Source organism: Meles meles, chromosome 5 (genome assembly GCF_922984935.1).
Source record: "Meles meles chromosome 5, mMelMel3.1 paternal haplotype, whole genome shotgun sequence".
NCBI classification, from domain to species: Eukaryota; Metazoa; Chordata; class Mammalia; order Carnivora; family Mustelidae; genus Meles; species Meles meles.
Genome location: NC_060070.1, coordinates 73,183,930 through 73,202,904, shown reverse-complemented (window position 1 = coordinate 73,202,904; position 18,975 = coordinate 73,183,930). Strand labels below are relative to the sequence as shown.

At 35.5% G+C, this 18,975-nt stretch overlaps 1 protein-coding gene across 2 annotated transcripts in view; it reads left to right on the top strand.

Annotated features, from left to right (window-relative positions):
* The window catches only part of LAMA2 (laminin subunit alpha 2), a 661,080-nt gene that overhangs the window by 407,598 nt on the left and 234,507 nt on the right, over positions 1-18,975 (top strand). For both annotated transcript variants that reach the window (XM_046006188.1, XM_046006187.1), the window contains exons 20-22: positions 5,428-5,534; positions 10,808-10,988; positions 14,319-14,455. In XM_046006188.1, the coding sequence (XP_045862144.1) occupies positions 5,428-5,534; positions 10,808-10,988; positions 14,319-14,455 (425 nt within the window). The remainder of the gene's footprint in view (positions 1-5,427; positions 5,535-10,807; positions 10,989-14,318; positions 14,456-18,975) is intronic.

Genomic DNA, 18,975 nt, shown 5'->3' with positions numbered 1-18,975 from the left:
ATCACTCTCGTACTCCGGTCTCTCTTCAGATTGAGTAAACCTTTCACCTTTTATTAAAAAGCAACAAATAAAATCCATAAATCGCTCTCTAGAACAATAAGCATTGATGACTATCACCTATAAATTGGAATTTTTTTTAAAGCGAAATTTCCAACAGGTATAGAAGTGCCTTTGAACATTGTAGGTTTACTTGTGTAAAATCACAGGAAGCTTCAGAAATTCTCCCATTCAAAGACATCATCTAGGATCTACAGTTTCTAGCTATGTAACCCTGGACAGGACAGTTGGCCTCATGGAGATTCAGTTTCCTCATTTACATAAAAGGTCATGATTTTCTGTGGGGATTAAAGGATCTAGCCATGGGGAGTACCCAGTGCCCTGCGGAGGCCTGGGAGGCTCACACATGGTAGCTACTTTGGCAGTAGTGCTCGTGGTAGTTGTATCTGTGGTTGGCTCATGTTAGGGCTGTGTGACCTCTTTTTCTATCTTCCCATAATTCCCTCAATAGAGTTGAGGAGATCTTTCCACTCATTTTATTGTGGTAAATTGGGGATCTGTGGAATAAGAACACGTAGGAGAATATGGTATAAAAACATTCTTAAACTATCACCCATTTTTATACCACTTACCGTGAGGTACATATAGAAATGATTAGGGTTTTTAATGTTCTTCAGCATAAAAAATATAAGAAACATATCTATTTTCATAATTTTTCATATATTTGATAGCTCATCTGTGCAAAGGTAGTAAACCCTCAAGAAGAGAAAATTCATGATAAATCATTATTTTAGTTTTCTCTAGGTTTGTTCATGGAAAGTATACCACTACAAAGAAATACATTTTTTCTTTTTAAATTTATATGTTATAGTTTGGGTCATATATTTCACTTAAAAATGCCAGTTAAAAATTTATATTGTTTTTGTTTTGTTTTGTTTTGTTTTTTAGTTTTTACTTTAATTCCAGTTAGTTAACATATACTATAATATCACTTTCAGAAGTAGAATTTAGTGATCCATCACATAAAACATCCAGTGCTCATCACAAAAAGTGCCCTCTATTAATGCCTGTCACCCATTTAACCCATTCCTACCTCCCAACCCCATTCACTTACCCTCCAGCAACCCTCAGTTTGTTCTCTGTAGCTAAGAGTCTGTTTTATGGTTTGCATCTCTCTCTTTTCTTCCCCCTATGGTCATCTATTTCATTTCTTAAATTCCACATATGAGTGAAATCATATGGTATTTGTCTTTCTCTGACTGACTTATTTCACTTAGCGTAATATCCTCTAGTTCCATCCACTTTGTAGCAAATGGCAAGATTTCATTTTTTTATGTCTGAACAATGTTCCATTGTATATACACCACATCTTCTTTATTCATTCATCACTTAATGGACATTTAGGCTCTTTCTATAATTTAGCTCTTGTTGATAATGCTGCTATGAACATTGGGGTGCATGTGTCCCTTTGAATCAGTATTTTTGTATCCTTTGGGTAAATACCTAGTAGTAGAGCCTTGTATTTTTAACTTTTTGAGAAAAGTCCATACTGTTTTCCAGAGTGTCTTTACCAGCTTGCATTCCCACCAACAGGGTAAGATGATTCCCCTTTCTCTGCATCCTCGCCAATATTTGTTGTTTCCAGTGTTGTTGATTTTAACCATTCCGACTGTTGTGAGGTGATATATCATTGTAGTTTTGATTTGTATTTATCTGATGCTGAGTGTATTTAGAATCCTTTCAGGTGTCTGTTAGCTATCTGGATGTCTTCTTTGGAAAAATGACTATTCATTTCTTCTGCTCATTTCTTAACTGGGTTATTTTGGGGGGTGTTGAATTTGATAAGTTCTTTATAGATTTTGGATCTAACCCTTTATCAGATATATCATTTGCAAATATCTTCTCCTATTCCATAGGTTGCCTTTCAGTTTTGTCGATTGTTTCCTTCGCTGTGCAGAAGCTATTTATATCTTTTTTTTTTAATATTTTATTTATTTGACAGAGAGAAATCACAACTAGACAGAGAGGCAGGCAGAGAGAGAGGAAGAAGCAGGCTCCCCACGGAGCAGAGAGCCCAATGTGGGGTTCGATCCCAGGACCCTGGGACCATGACCTGAGCCGAAGACAGAGGCTTTAACCCACTGAGCCACCCAGGTGCCCCAGAAGCTATTTATATTTTGATGAGGTCCCTGTAGTTCTTTTGTTTCCCTTGCCTCTGGAGACATATCTAGTGAGAAGTTGCTATGGCCAATGTCAAAGAGATTGCTCTCTGTGTCTTGCTCTAAGATTTTGATGGTTTCATGTCTCAATTTAGGCCTTTCACCATTTTGAATTTATTTTTGTGTATGGTGTGAGAAAGTGGTCCAATTTCATTTTTCTGCATGTTGCTGTCCAGTTTCCCCAACACCATTTGATGAAGAGACTGGCTTTTTTCCATGGATATTTTTTTCCTGTTTTGTTGAAGATGAGTAGACCATATAGTTGTGGGTCCATTTCTGGGTTTCCTATTCTGTTTCCTATTCTGTTCTGAAGAACATAGACACAGGTCAATGTGTCTATTTTTGTGCCAGTACCATACTGTCTTGATGATTACAGCTTTATAATACAACTTGGGGTCCAGAATTGTGATGCTTCCAGTTTTGCTTTTCTTTTTTTAAGATGGCTTTGGTTCTTTGGGGTCTTTTGTGTTCCATAAAAATGTAAGGATTACTTGTTCTAGCTCTGTGAATGATGCTGGTGGCATTTTGACTGGGACTGCATTAAATGTATACATTGTTTTAGGCAGGATATCTATTTTTTAATATATTTAGCAATTTATTTTTTGCTATATTTATTGCTATATTTAGCAATATTTGTTCTCCCATTCCATGAGCATGGAATGTTTTTCCATTCTTTGTATCATCTTCCATTTCTTTAATAAGTGTTTTGATAGTGTTCAGTGTACAGATCTTTTACCTCTTTGGTTAGGTTTATTCCTAGGTATCTTCTGATTTTGTGTACAATTGTAAATGGGATTGATTCCTTGATTTCTCTTTCTGCCATTTCATTACTGGTGTACAGAAATGCAGCAGATTTCTGTACATTGATTTTGTATCCTGTAACTGCTTTTGATATTTTTAAGATGATGTTAATTTATGGTAAATTTAATCCTGTATTCTTCATTCTAAGAAAAAATGACTTCTAGATTATGTGGGATCTTAAAAATTGAACTATAGCATATATGAAATTCACATAAAGAAATTAAAATTATATTTTAATAAGGAAGTATGGGGAAAGATGGCGGCTACACTTGTAGTGAATATAGTATAATGTATAAACTTGTTGAACTACTATGGTGTTCACCTGAATCTAATGTAACAGTGCATGTCAACTACTCTCATTTTAAAAAATAATAATAATAATTAATTTACAAAAGAAATTAAAAGTATATGCAACAGTTCTACTATCAAGTGAAATAGGTATTTACAGAAAATATTGTGTTAGCTTTTTCTCACACCCCTGCTATCGAGTATGCTTAGCTGTTATTCCTTAGGGAAAATCACAGCTGCTGCTAAGGCCAGTCCTTTAATGGCCACCCAACTTGAATCAAGTTAGCAGACATTGAAGACCAAATTGCTAGGAGAAAAATCCAGCCATTTTTAGGAAAACCTTGAGAAGTAGAACCTTGAGTCGGATGAGCAGGAAAATAGCATAGGCCTATGGAGTAGCTATTTATAATGTATTTATAAGTTGTGCTCAAAATCAAAGTATCCAGAGACATGAGGCATTGTACAAAATTTACCAAAACCATCTATGAATATTCTAAATTCCATTGTCATCTCCCCCTCACATTTTTATTCTGGTATCAATGTATTTATAGGTACCATTAAAAATACAATTATAGGGTACAGAGTGAGTCATTGATTATGTTCTGTTTGTGAAAATGCCATTTAATTTTTAGACTGATTTATTATATATCTCAGAATAGCATCAAACAACTTCACAACACAGAAATGACCAAAGAGTACTTAAACCAAAAGTATTGAAAATAGTATATAAGTTGTAAAACAAAGTGATTTTTAAAAATTATAATAGTATATTCCTAATAGACTTAACACAGTGTCTTCATCTTAGATACTTTTTTTGTATTTTTTAATTTTAATTAATTTATTTATTTTTTCAGCAAAACAGTATTCATTGTTTTTGCACAACTTCATCTTAGATACTTTTTAACTGGATATCTTGGACATATAACATTGTGTAAATCTAAGGTATACACATGTAACTTTGATATACCTATATATTACAATATGATTGCCACTGTAGCAATATTTATTCTATTACACAATATATACAATATTGTCTATATTCCTTATACTGTGTATTAGAGCACTATAGCTTATTTACTACTTATTATTTACTACTTGCAAGTGTGAACCCTTAAACAACAGCAGTTTTATGCCCCACCATCCATCCCCTGGTAAACCACCATTTTACTACCTGTTCTTTATGGGTTTGATTTTTTTCAGATTTCACGTATAGATGGTATCATGCAGTAGCTGGCTTTCTTTGTCTGACTTATTTCACCTTGCATAATGTGGCCAAGGTCCATCCATGCTGTTGAAAATGGCAGGATATTCTTCTTTGTCGAGGCTGAATAATGCTCCATTTATATATACCATACCTTTTTCTTTTTTTAATCCTTTCATCTTTGAGGGACATTAAGTTGTTTCCAGATCTTGACTACTGTAAATAATGCTGCAGTAAACATGAGAGTGTATATATCTCTGAAATTCTGTTTTCATTTCCTTTAAGTATATATCCAGTAGTAGGATTACTGGATTGTTTGGTAGTTCTAGCTTTAATTTTTTAAGGAAACTCCACCCTGTTTTCCCAAGTGGTTGGACCAATTTACATTCCCACCAACAGTGTGTAAGAGTACTCTTTTCACCACATTCTTGCCAGCATCTGTTGTTTCTTGTCTTCTTGATAACAGCCATTCTAATAGGTATCAGGTGATATCTCACTGTGCTATTGATTTGCATTTCTTTGGTGGTTAGTGATGTTGAACCTCTTTTCCTGTGTCTGCTGGCCATGTTGATGCCCTCTTTGGAAAAAAGGTCTGCTTAGTTCCTCTGTCTTATATACTTTTCTAATCTTAAAAGTGTGTGTGTTTGTGTGTTCATATATGTGTGTGTGTATACACACAATATATGTATAAAATAATATAGGTTGTATAACATTTATAATTCACTCTCAAAGTTGGGATAATAATGATTACAATAATGTTTTAACAACATATTATATGCCAGGCACTATGATATAGCTTTACATGTATCATCACTAAAACTCAATTCCAGCGTTACCATCTGGGGGATATTATTATTTAGTAATCTTATTAATTCTCCAGGAAGTGTTTTCCCAGCAACAGATCACTCTTGTTTTTTGCAGCTTGTCGCTGTAATGTCAACAGCTCCTTCTCTGAGAGTTGCGATGCCAGGACGGGACAGTGTGAGTGCAAACCTAACGTGCAGGGACGGCGATGTGATGAGTGTAAGGTAAGGAGCAGGAGCTGATGAAGAATCATTTCCTCCTGGAAAGTGGTTATGAGCCTTCAACGATGTGCATAGTAAATATATGGAGAGAGGAGTTCAGGATCATCCAATTCTATATGTACCAGCACTGTGATCATTGAAATGTTTTTGCCAAAATAGAAAAAAAATTGCTGAACTCTAGCTTTTGACCTTCAACGTATCTTTCCTTGGCAGTGTATTTGTGGAATATTTGTGTAATTCAGATGTTTTTGAAACAAATAGCGCATCAGTTTAATCCCAGTCTATGGTGAATAAAACACTCTTTGCTCTTACGTTGGCAGAATGAAATGCATCACACCCTTTGTGTTTAGCAAACTCTACTTAACGAAAGTTTCCAGTAGAGAAGCTAATTCACATATTTTTAGAGACATTGTTTTTCCTAAAAGGAAATTAAAAAGTCCAAATATGTTGCTCTCTGTTCTTGAGCATATTGCCCTGCCTTCCGGACACCTTCCATCCCTCCATTAGGGCAATGGAACCACACTACCTCTTTCTTATAAATATGTATTTGGTCATAAAGACTGTTCAACAGAACAAGCATTTCTCAGATGGCAAAGCGGCCTCTCTGTAGTCAGTTTGAAAATATCATCTGCGTCGATCTCTTGAATAATATCAAATGCTCTTTTGTTCCTTTGTTTCTTTCTATTTTCTGTTGGCTTTTAAAGCCCGGTATGTGGTGGGAGCCAGAAAAGCAATTCTGTGTGCTGTGTGACTGCAATCCCGTTGGCTCTGTGACGCCGTGGTGTGATGGGACAGGAAGATGCGCGTGTAAATCTGGCTTCGTAGGGCGACAGTGCCACCTCAGCACACAGGTGCAGCGGCAGGAGGAGCGGTCACAGAGAGCGCAGCGGGTGCTGGGGCCTCCTCAGAGGTGGGCTGTCAGCAGCTCCAGCGGGTGCCCTCGGGGTGCCTATCGGGCCCCTGCTCCGGTAATCCCTGAGGCAGTGCATGGCTCATGCCTCCGCATGTCGTGTTGCGTGTGCTGCGGCGGACCTTCCCCGGTGGTCTTGCTCCCCAGTCATGGTTGCTCCGTGTGCCAGCTGTAAATGTAAACACCAGGCAATTCCTGCTTCCAGCCTTGCCTTTGGAAGGAGCTATATCGTATTTTTAAACGTATATTCAAGTTTCATAAAAGTTTCAACTAACCATGGATCTGGAGAAAGGAAAGCTTATTTGTAGAAGCCTATGATCTTAGAAGTGGGAGGAATTGCAAGCATCATTTGGAGCAAATTGACTTCTATGAATGAACAAATGAAGGGATATCTAGCAGAGAAAGTGATTTTCCCAAGAAAATGTAGCCCATTGGTCTGACATTCTGCAACATTTCATCATAATTGATGGCTTTGGGACTGTCCCACATGATAAGTTTGCCCGTAGTTACCACAAGTCACACGTTTTCACATCCTGCAAGTGTACCACATACATAAAGTAAGGAAGCATGTTTTCTACTACAGAAGTTTAGCACTCCACCGTCCCGCCCCCATCTTAAAAGGCAAAAGAGAGCAAATACTAAAAGAGAGAAAGGGAGGAAGGGGAGGGAAGGAAGGAGGAAGGAGGAAAACTAGGTCCAGGACCCTGTTGCAGAGTTACAGGACACAAGACTTGCCAGGAAAGAATGACAGCCTGTCGGGGGGAGCAGCAGGTAATGGATAGAAGAAGTGAGAGTAAAGTAAAAAGCAAAGGAGTAGAAAAGAAAAAAAAATGCATTATTTCTAGGTTCTTTGTTGATATTTTAAGAACACTAGTTCTGATATCAGACTGCCTCAGGTCCAATCCCAGTCTTACCCCATCCTAGCTGGAAGACTGCTCCTTCACTCTCTGTAATTCACCTGCTTCATCTGTAGTGGGACCTATTGTGTAGGGTTTGTGTCAGTTGGATCCTTCAAGAAGCAGATGTGAAGAGATTTTGGGGGGAAATGCCTATAAAAGATGAAGGAGGAGAGAGCATGACGAGCAGGGAGCCTTCTCCTGTGCAGACAGAAGTGAAAGGAGAGAAAGGGAAGGAAGGTTGGGTTGGAGTAGCCTCATTCTTTAAATTCTTCCAAAATGCCAAATGTTTGCCAGGCCAAAGGGGAGTGCCTGAGCACCCTTTAGCCATTAGAGAGGCATCCTGGATTGGTCAGGAAGGCTCTAGTAATTTATTGTCATCAGTCATTGACTTGGAGAAGCATGACCTGGGGTGAGCTCTCCAGTGGATCCATAAGAGAAAAACTGGAGGATGTCAGCCCACCACATTCCCACTGCCGATTCTCCTGTAGGGAGATCTGTCCAGGCACCTCCATGGCCCTTTGCGGACTGTCAGGGAAACAGTGTATAAGGCCCATATCTTAGTGAATAGTTAAGTATTATTACTGTTATTATTATTGTTCCTATTAGATGAAGAAATCTTTTAAAAAGATTGTTTTTCAGAAACAAATTTTTAAAAAAAGACAAATGCATACATTTAAAGTAGAAGAAAGGTACAGGAACAGATCAAAATGTCTCCAAAATAGGAATTTAGCAGAAATTCAACCCTTATTCATACCCTTTTCCTGCATATCCTATAGTGGTGTTTTGTCCTGAGACCATTTGTCCTCTGGGACAGTATGTATGAGAGTAAAGAGCATGGATTCTGAAGCCATGCTGGCTGACCTGGAACCCTGACTCTGCAGTTGGCGAGCTGGTCACCTTAGGTAGATTACTTGACCCTTCTGGGCCTCAGTTTCCTCACTCTGTTGAAAGGTGATAGAAATAACTATCTCCCAGGATTGTTTGGAGGATTAAATGAATTCATGTTTGCAAAGGGCTTTAGAACAATGCTTGGCACCCAGCAAGCACAATACATAAGTGCTCGTTGTCATTATTACCCCAAGTAAAAATAATTTCTGGGAGATCATCAGACTTCTCATTGACACTGGATTGGGACTGTTTCTCATGTTCATTCTACCTCACTAATCTCGATTACTGACTAGGAATGTCTGCTTTTTGAATTTGTTTACTACAGAGATTTTTCCTAGTCTCTGAATTAAATTTTTGTACATTTTTATTAAAATTTTGTTGATGAAATTTGTTTCTATGGTATAACTTAGCTCCTTAACGTTACATTATTTAAATATTTGAAAAGTATGGTAGAGATATTTCTTCTTACATTTTTTACATAATGAACTTTGAAATTTTCTTAATAACTATGATTTGGAAGTTTATTTAATACTGTATAGATATATCCATTAAAGATATATAGATATGCCAAGTGAAAAAAAATTTAAGAAATAAAGATGAACTTAAAGTATTTTCTCTGCAATTCAGATATCTAAGTTAAGAAAATTTAGGAAATATATGCAAAATATTTTGCATAAGAAATGCAAGTATAGTTATGATTTGAATTTTTAAAAACAATTTTAATGTAGTATGTTCTAGTCTTTTTTTCTATGTACATATGTTTCTAGCTGTGTGTGTCTGAATGGTGTGTGTGTTGTTAGAGGTATATAATTGGAATAATAATGTGTATATAATTTTGTATTCTGCTTTTTGAAATTTTGCATAATGCTATGTCCTAAGCATATTCCTATCATTAAAACTGTTTCAAAACAGGATTTTAATGTTGGCATATTATTTTATAGCATGAATGTATCATAATTTATTCAACTTTCTAACACTGAGAAGTTACTGTCATAAATAATACTATAATGGGCATGCTCATACTTTAACCCATTTTCTCAATTTCTGATTATTTCTCTAGATCAGGTATCTAGACTTTTACAGCTAATTGCTTTTTATAAATAAAAATCATACATGTCTTACTCTTTCCTTATATAGTGAAATTTAATTTCAAAATTGTGTGTTAAGCCATTTGTTAGAACTGATACTTTCTTCTTTATTTTTTAAAATTTGTTTCAGTATCAGCAGAGTTAACATACAGTGTTACAATAGTTTCAGGTGTACAATATAGTGATTCCACAAACACACTTTCTTTTTTAATCATATGATGACATCTGAATTTGAACTGGAAATAAAAATAAAGCCACTAGTAACTACAAAGATTAAATGATTATTAAACTCCATCAACCCATTTTATACTTAAAAACCAAAACTGTTCTTAGCTTTTTAAGAGAGTAATTTTCAGTGTGATTTTGTTTTCTAGAACTGTTTTTCATACTGTTAACAATAATGGCAAAAATATATAATGAGCCTTATTTGTTTCTCTTTGGGTGGCTCACATTAAATAGCAAGATTTATTCATACTAGGAAGTAACTGTTAAGTCTAATAATCCCAAATAGGAATAATTTTTTTACAAAGAAGTAATTACCAAGACTAATTTCCCAGATTAAAATATCATAATAATGTGACACACATCATATTTTAAAATACAACCCTGTTGTACTTTAAGTAGGATATGTACTTTTCATTTTTCGAGTAGAGGTAATTTTTAATCCATCCACACTTTCTACCATCGTCACTGTAGGTCAGATAACATATACTTAAAGCCAAAGCTGGTAATGAAAACCGATCATAGAAAAGTTATTTGTTATGCATAGATAAGAGATATGCCTAAGAATAACTCAACAGAGAATAAAAGTTTTCTTTCATCTACCTAATCTGGTGCTTTGGTGTGTTGCCCTCTCAAATCAATTTCGTTGTTAAAATGAAACCCCAGAAACTAGATGTTCGTAAACCAATTATTTTGTCAGCATAGACATAAATCTCTAAGTTATATCTATAATGTAAGCCCTAGAATGATAATTAGAAGTGTTTATGGAGAGATGATAAAAATTAGATCAAATATTAGAGGAAAAACATTAATTTTAACTGTAGGCTTCCGGTCAATAATATCAAAAACATTTTTAACAAGCAGAAGGAGTTCATAAGGTTTCAAATTAATCAATTCAGATTATTAGGAATGAAACAAGTAAACGTTTCAATTAAAATATAAGTAACACCCCCTAGATTAGTTCCCCACACTGCTGTTAAAATCTTGGAAAGTATAGGGAAAGACTGGTGAAAATACAGCAGAAAGAAAGGATAGTACCCTAATTCTGCTGTAAACTCTGATCAAATTTTAAAGTAATCATACTTTCTTTTTGGATTTTGTAGAAAAGGATCCATTAGTCAAATTACAACCTCATTGTCCTAATATCAGTGAAGAACCTCAACAACCATAGGTTCCTCTTTCTTACCTTATCTTTCCGTGTTGCGCATCTTGTTTCATAATGAGTTAATCGATTTAAATTTAATTTTTCTCTTTCCTTTTCTATGCTAGCCTGAAACCTTTGGCCTACAATCGGGGAGGGGGTGTGTTCCCTGCAATTGCAATTCTTTTGGGTCGAAATCATTTGATTGTGAAGAAAGCGGTCAGTGTTGGTGCCAACCTGGAGTGACAGGAAAGAAATGTGACCGCTGTGCCCGTGGCTATTTCAACTTCCAAGAAGGAGGCTGCACAGGTCTGTAAATAAAACTAAGCCCTACGCCTTCATTCTCTGGTTTTGGCATTTTGGCAACTGTAGCATTTCGTTCTTCTACATTCCCGGAGTTGAAAGCAAAGGCACCTTGACAACAAATACATGATCCAGAATATTTAAACTAATAAGTAATGTATATTTATTTTAAATAAACTAACAAATAAAGTATATTGCAGTGTGAAACACTGCCCTATAAATAACTGCTTGCAAGTACTCAAAAAATCCATCAGCAGGTCTCAATTCTGCAGTATGCCTCCGTCTGTGACTGCCAGTCACTCACTCAACGGCTGCTATAGCCTGAAAGTCAAATGTTCAGTTTTTCTTTTTCCAGTGTTCTCTTAGTTTAAACTTCACTCTCAACTTACTGCAGTTCTATGTTCCCTTTCCATATTGCAAACCTGGTGCAAGGATCAGAGAAGTGAATACCATTTTCAGGTACAAAAAATACATTTTCCTCTACTTTCATGTGCCTTGAAATCTATGATGGTCCAAGAAAGAAACAGATTAGTGCTAGGTATTTGCTAGTTCTTGGGGAAATGCAGGAAGATTTCTAACCATGATTTACCACAAGAAGTGTTCTCATGTTCTTCCCACAAATCATGAATTAAGAAAATAGGAATTAGCATACTACGGATGAAAGTGAAGATTGAACATTAGCCTTGATTTATATGCCATTAATTTGGAATTGACCCTTATTCCAACATTCACCAGATGAGTATCACCTTTGCTTACTAAACTCACTGATCCAACACTGATGATACTCCTCTCAGTACCATGATAAGTGCATGGTAAGATTTTAAAACATTATTGACTACTGTAGCAAATTTATGTAAGAAGTGGCAGGAGTAATATCTCAAATTGTTTTATATTTTATTTTTATTTTTTTAGATTTTATTTATTTATTTGGCAGAGAGAGAGATCACAAGCAGGCAGAGAGTCGAGCAAAGAGAGTGGGGAAAGCAGGCTCCCCACTGAGCAGAGAGCCTGTTGTGGGGCTCGATCCCAGGACCCTGAGACCATGACCTAAGCTGAAGGCAAAGGCTTAGCCCACTGAGCTACGTAGACACCCCTTTCGAAGTGTTTTTAAATTTTTTTTTTTTTTTTTGACAGAGAGAGATTGCAAGTAGACAGAGAGGCAGGCAGAGAGAGAGAGGGAAGCAGGCTCCCTGTGGAGCAGAGAGCCCGATGTGGGACTCGATCCCAGGACCCTGAGATCATGACCTGAGCTGAAAGCAGCGGCTTAACCCACTGAGCCACCCAGGCGCCCCTCAAAGTGTTTTTAAAACCACACCTTTTAGATATTCTCAACCCCTTTCAGTATACACTTTGTATCATAAAGATAAGCCATTATGTTATTCTGAAAGTTATAACTGCAGACCTAAGAATCTATATATCATCTCTGTATTTTATTTAAAATGCTGCATTTTAAAATATATTGTTCTTTTTTAAAGATTGATTTTATTTATTTACTTGAGAGAGTGAGAGAGAGACAGAGAGAGCATGAGCAGGAGGAGGAGCAGAGGGGAAAGAAAATGGGGGGAGGGGAGAATCTCAAGCAGCCTCTGAGCGCTGAACCTGAGGCAGGGCTCAATCCCAGGGCTCTGAGAATGCAATCCTAGCTGAATCCAAGAGTTGGACACCCAACCGACTGAGCCAACCAGGGGCCCCTAAAATTTACTATTCTTTAAATCTAACTCTTACTAACGTGTTCAGTTAATGTGATTTAATGTAATGATATGCACAGTGCATTCAAATACATTCACTACCAGAATTGTAAGACAGAGAACATTATCCAAAATCATGAAATGGGGATAACATTAAAAGCGCAAACTTAGTAGCATTCAAATCCAGAAAAATAAGATAGAAAACAGCCCCAAAAACTAGCTAAGGGAAAAACTAGCTGATCATTCATATCTTCTCCCTACTCAGTTTTACAATTCTACTGAGGAACTGCTTAGAGAATTTCTATTTGCTGGTAATGAATCGAACCGTCCCAAGACTCTTTTTTTTTTTTTTTTTAAGATTTTATTTATTTATTTGACAGACAGAGATCACAAGCAGGCAGAGAGGCAGGCAGAGAGAGAGGAGGAAGCAGGCTGTCCACAGAGCAGAGAGCCCGATGTGGGGCTCGATCCCAGAACCCTGGGATCATGACCTGAGCCGAAGGCAGAGGCTTTAACCCACTGAGCCACCCAGGCGCCCCCCAAGACTCTTTTTTTAGCACATAAATTTGAACATAATGTGAACTATTTTTCTTCTTGATAAATAGTATGTACAAACTAAGTCCTTTGGCATGAAATTATCAACAAAAATAATAATAATAAAAACAACAGCTAACCTTTATTTTGTGTTTATGTCCAGTATCATAGTAAACATTTTTTACAGTTGGTATGGAATGCTGTGAACAATGACAATTGTGATCCCTTAAAAATTGAACTTACTCAGATATTCTAAATGTATTTCATTTAAAGATTTAATCATCATATAACCAATGCCAAGGTTTCTTAAAACATTCATTTCTTCTGTCTTAAACTGAGTATTTGTGGTATTTCTCCCTTTCACTTCAGTTTGTAACACTGCACTAAAACATACTTACTGAGTCAACTATAGCTAATAAGTAGCGTGCGATGCTCATCTTAGGTGACTTTCAAGTGCCTCTCTAACAATTTTTTTCAAATCTTAGTTTTGCATTCTTTGAGAATTTGTACTTTTCATATAGCATAGCTAAGAAAATGAAAAATCTATTGAGAAGAATGGGCTGGTGGTAAATAAAATTCAAAAATATCTTCATATACACACACAAGCACACACACACACATAACTCAGCTGTTTTAAATTTTTACAAAACTGGACTATCCTGATGTATGGCAACTATAACTATATACCTGATACACTGAGTTTTAGAGGGCTGTTGTGCTTACTGGTTTTTATTGCAAAACAGAGTCATCAGCAGGAAGGAAATATAAATCTACACAGCATAGAAAAAATAGTTTTGAACTTAGAATAACTATAGAAACAAAAATTTAAACTTTATGGTATCTAGATACAGTTAGCATAGGATCTGATATTCCATTTCTTTCTTTCTTTAAACTTAGTTGAAAAACCAAGAATATGTTACTTTTTGAAATTATTAAAAACAATACCGTATAATTTTATCGATCAACTGTTCTGTGGAAAATACTGTGATATACAAGATGAACGAGGATCCTTACCCATGATATGGAAAATAAAACGACACAAATCCCCATATAAACTCAGTACTTTCTATCAGATTTTTACTATTTTACTATTCTTTCCTTTTTACCTGTGAAGCTTGTGCCTGTTCCCATCTGGGAAATAACTGTGACCCAAAGACTGGTCAGTGCATTTGCCCTCCCAATACCATTGGAGAGAAATGTTCTAGATGTGCACCTAATACCTGGGGCCACAGCATCACCACTGGTTGTAAGGTGAGTTAATTGATTGCTTTATTTTATCCAATCATGTTTTAAGAAATTTATATTTTTAAAGCTTTATAGGCGGGCATTTCAAAGCCAATATTATATTTTAAAACAATATAGAACTATCAGCAAAGAGGGATTGCAAATATGGATCACTATCTTACATTTTACCTGTGGGAGATACGATGAAGTAAGTACAAATTTATGTATCTTCATTCATGATTCCTACAAAAAAAGAGGGAAAATTATAATAAAACCAGAAATAGCAACAATTTCATACCTAAGCCAGCGAACTATCTGCAAAGTACAAGGAAATTAGAACTACTTAGAGGAATTTGCCAAAAATCTATAGTAATTGCCCCTCCTCAGTCAGGACTAGGTTTCAATTTTTTTTTTATTTTTTTTTCAATGTTCCAAAATTCATTGTTTATGCACCACACCCAGTGCTCCATCAATACGTGTTAAGTAGGTTTCAGTTTTTAAGAAGCAGTTGAGAGGATTCTTTGGAGTTCTATTAACAGCCTTTAGCTTGAAAGACTCCTCATTTTTCCCACGGACATACCATAGAACGTGGCATGACCAGATTCCATAATGTTATGTTACGTACATAAGAGCTATTGCAGTTATATCGGTGAGAGATGATGGAAGTGTGCACCCAGTCACTGAGTCTCATTGAAGACGGAGTGGGCTATGTTACTGCTGGGACGGCTTGATAAACTCATAGATCTGCAAGCTAAGAAAGAGACGTTTTAAGGACGAGTCCTGGGATTTGCTTTTCAGGAAATTAGACGATATTTTTACTGCTAGAAGGATTATAGGAGACTCAAGTTTAGGTAGGAAAGTTGATGAGATCAGGATTTTTGTCAGTGTTTTATGAAATACTAATTAAATAAAACACAATTCACTCACTTAAAGTGGTAAGTTTTGATCAGTGATTATAGTTGTAGAACCATGCCTTGTGTCCTCTTGTAGTCCACATTCCCTTACCCCTCAATCAGCACCAGGAAACTACTGCTTCTCCTTCTATCACTGTAGTTCTCTTACTTCTACAAATTCATAGAAATTGAGCCATATTCCATGTTGTTGTTCGGGTTTTGTCTTGTTTGCTCGGGGGAGTATTATTTTCGGTCTGGCTTCCTTACTTCCTATAATGCCTTTGTGATTTATCCACATGGTTGCATATTATCAGTAGCTTCTTATTTTTAATTGGTATTTTTAATTTTAATTACATTAGCTGAGATGCTATGGCTTATGTATTTACCATTTAAGGGGCATCTGGGTCATTGTCCAGTGTGAGGTTATTACGAGTAATTTTGCTATGAACACAGGTGTATAATTCAAAAGCATAGGTGTAGATGTACAGTTTCATTTCTCATCACAAGAATACCCCACATCCCTCCCAACACATCATTGGGGTGTTTATTTATATCTTTGCATTGCTTTAATGTCCAATGATATTGGGAATAATTTTATTTATTTTCCATTTATATATCTTCTTGGGGGAAGTATCTATACAAATCTGTTCTATTTTGAGTTATTAGTTTTCTCAGTAATATGCTGTAAGTGTTCTTTATGTATCCTAGATACAAGTCTTTTAACATATATATGGTCTATAACTGTTTTCTCCCACTATATAGCTTGCATTTTATTCCCTCTATAGTATCTTCATCAAATTTTTATGAAGACTAGTTTTATTGTCTTTTCCTTTCATGGCATGCTTTTTATTTTCTAAGAAGTACATGTTTGCTTAAGTCAAGATCTAAAGATACTTCTCCTGTGTTTTCTTCAAGTTTTAGAGTTTTGGCTTTTACATTTAGGTCCACATTTCATTTTCAGTGTTAATTTTTCTATATGGTTTGAGGTAATGGTTATAGTTCATTTTTTAATGGATATCCAATTTTTCTAATTTTTTTTTAAAGACTATTCTTCCCCATTGAATTACTTCAGTCAAAATAAAATGACTGTATATGTCTCTCAGACATTTCTGAACTCTATTCTGTTTTGTTGACCTATGTCTGTCCTTGGACTAACACAGTACTGTCTAGATCACTGCAGCTTTCTAGCACAGTGTGAAATGAGGTGGCGTAATCTCTCCAATTGTTTTTCATTTCCAGGACCTTTTGAGTACATTGGATCCTTTGCATTTCCATATAAATTTTAAAGTAGCTTGTCAATTTCTTTATTAAAAGCCTTCTAGGATTTGATTGGGATTACACTGAATCTATTTTTCCCAAATAGAAATTAACATTTCTATTTGGGAAAAATAAACATTTAAGAATATTGCATCTTACAATGTATGAATATGATGTAATTTTTAATTTTGTTGCCTATAATTTTTTTTCTCAGCAATGTTTTATAGTTTTTGGTGTGTAAGTTTTGTACGTGTCCTGTTAAATTTATCATTATGCTTATTTTTTAACAAAATGTTATTTGTTTCATTAAAATGCAATTATTTTTATGTATTAACTTTTTATGCTGCAACATTGCTACACTTATTCTAGTTACTTTTGGTAGATTCATTAGGACTTTCTATGTAGAGAATCATACCATCTGCAAATTGAGTTTTACTTCTTCCCTTCCAACCGGTATAAATGTTGTTTCATTTTCTTGACCTATTGCAGTAAAATGTTGACTTGCACAGCCGGGAGCTAATAACCTTGCCTTATTCCTTACCTGAAGTAGAAGGCATTCAGTCTTTTACCATTCAGAATGTTGGTATGTTGTTAGCTGTATTTTTTTTTTAAATATTTTATTTATTTGACAGAGAGAAATCACAACTAGGCAGAGAGGCAGGCAGAGAGAGAAGGGGAAGCAGGCTCCCTGCGGAGCAGAGAGCCAGATGCGATGCGGGGCTTGATCCCAGGACCCTGGGATCATGACCTGAGCCAAAGGCAGAGGCTTTAACCCACTGCGCCACCCAGGCTCCCCTGTTAGCTGTATTTTATTTACAGATGCTCTTTATCAGGTTGAGGATATCCCTCCTATCCCTAGCTATTAATTAATTTTATCAAGAATATATGTCCAATTATAACAAAGAGCATTTTCTATATATATTGAGATGATCATATGATTTTTTTCTTTTTCAGCTGTTAATATGGTAAATCACATTAATTGCTTTTCAAATGTTGACCCAACTTTATAATCCTCAGATAAATCCTGCTTGATCATGAGGGATTATCTACTTTAAATTATTTTAGATTATGTTTGCTAGCATTTTGTAAATGATCTCTGGGCCTCTGTTCATAAGGAATATTGCTTCATAGTCTGGGGGATTTTTGGTAGTTTTATTGTCTAATTTTGTTATTGGGGTACAGCTGGCCTCATGAAATAGATTGGGAAACTTTCTCAGTTTCTGAAGGAATTTGCATAATCAGTAAAAAACAATGAAAACAAAAATACTTTAGAAAAAAGACAATGAGGCAAAAAATGGTTCTTTGAAATTATTCATTAAATTGGTAATACTCTAAGAAGATTGATCAAGAAAATAGAAAGGGAGGAAAGAAATAGTCAAAATCAGGAATAAAAGAAGGGACATCATAAGGATCCTGCATACATTAAAAGAATAATATGAAAATAATATGAGCAACTTTAATCAATAAATTTGATAACTACACAAAATAAAAATTCTTTCCTTTTGTTTACTTTGAGTTTAATTTTTTCTTGTGTTCCAAGTTTCTTAAGATGAAAGCTTAGATCTTTGATTTGAGATCTCTCCTTTTTATTGTTTATGTTAGTCACCATACAGTGCATCATTAGTTTTTGATGTAGTGTTCCAAGATTCATTGTTTACATATAACACACAGTGCTCCAGGCAATATGTGCCCTCCTTAATACTCATCACCAGGCTCACCCATTCCCCACCCCCTCCCCTCTAAAACTCTCAGTTTGTTTCTCAGAGTCTACAGTCTCTCATGGTTCGTCTCCCTCTCCGATTCCCCCCCCTCTTCTTTTTACTAATACAAGCATTTCATGTCATAAATGTCCTCCCAGGCACTAATTTAGTTGCATTCCACACATTTTGATATGTCGTTTAAATTTTCATTGAGAAAATCTTCTTACTTATTTTATTATTTATTTGTGATTCATTGATTAGAAGTATGCTATATCTTTCTGTTCTTTCTGTATTATAAAACATATAACATATTTTGTATTATTTCAGTTCTTTTGAATTTCTAGAGATTTGTTTTATGTCTTAAAATAGTGTCCACTTTGTTAAGCCGCTGCCTTCAGCTCAGGTCATGATCTCAGGGTCCTGGGATTGAGTCCCACATCAGGCTCTCTGCTTAGCGGAGAGACTGCTTCCCTTCCTCTCTCTCTGCCTGCCTCTCTTGTGATTTCTCTCTGTCAAATAAATAAATAAAATCTTTAAAAAAAATAGTGTCCACTTTGATTAATGTACTATCAAAGAATGTTATATTTTTATCATTGGATGAAATCTATAAAAGTCAATTATCCATAATAATTTTTATGTGTACATATTCTATCAATAACTAAGAGTTTTAATGCTTATGATTTGTCTCTTTGTTCTT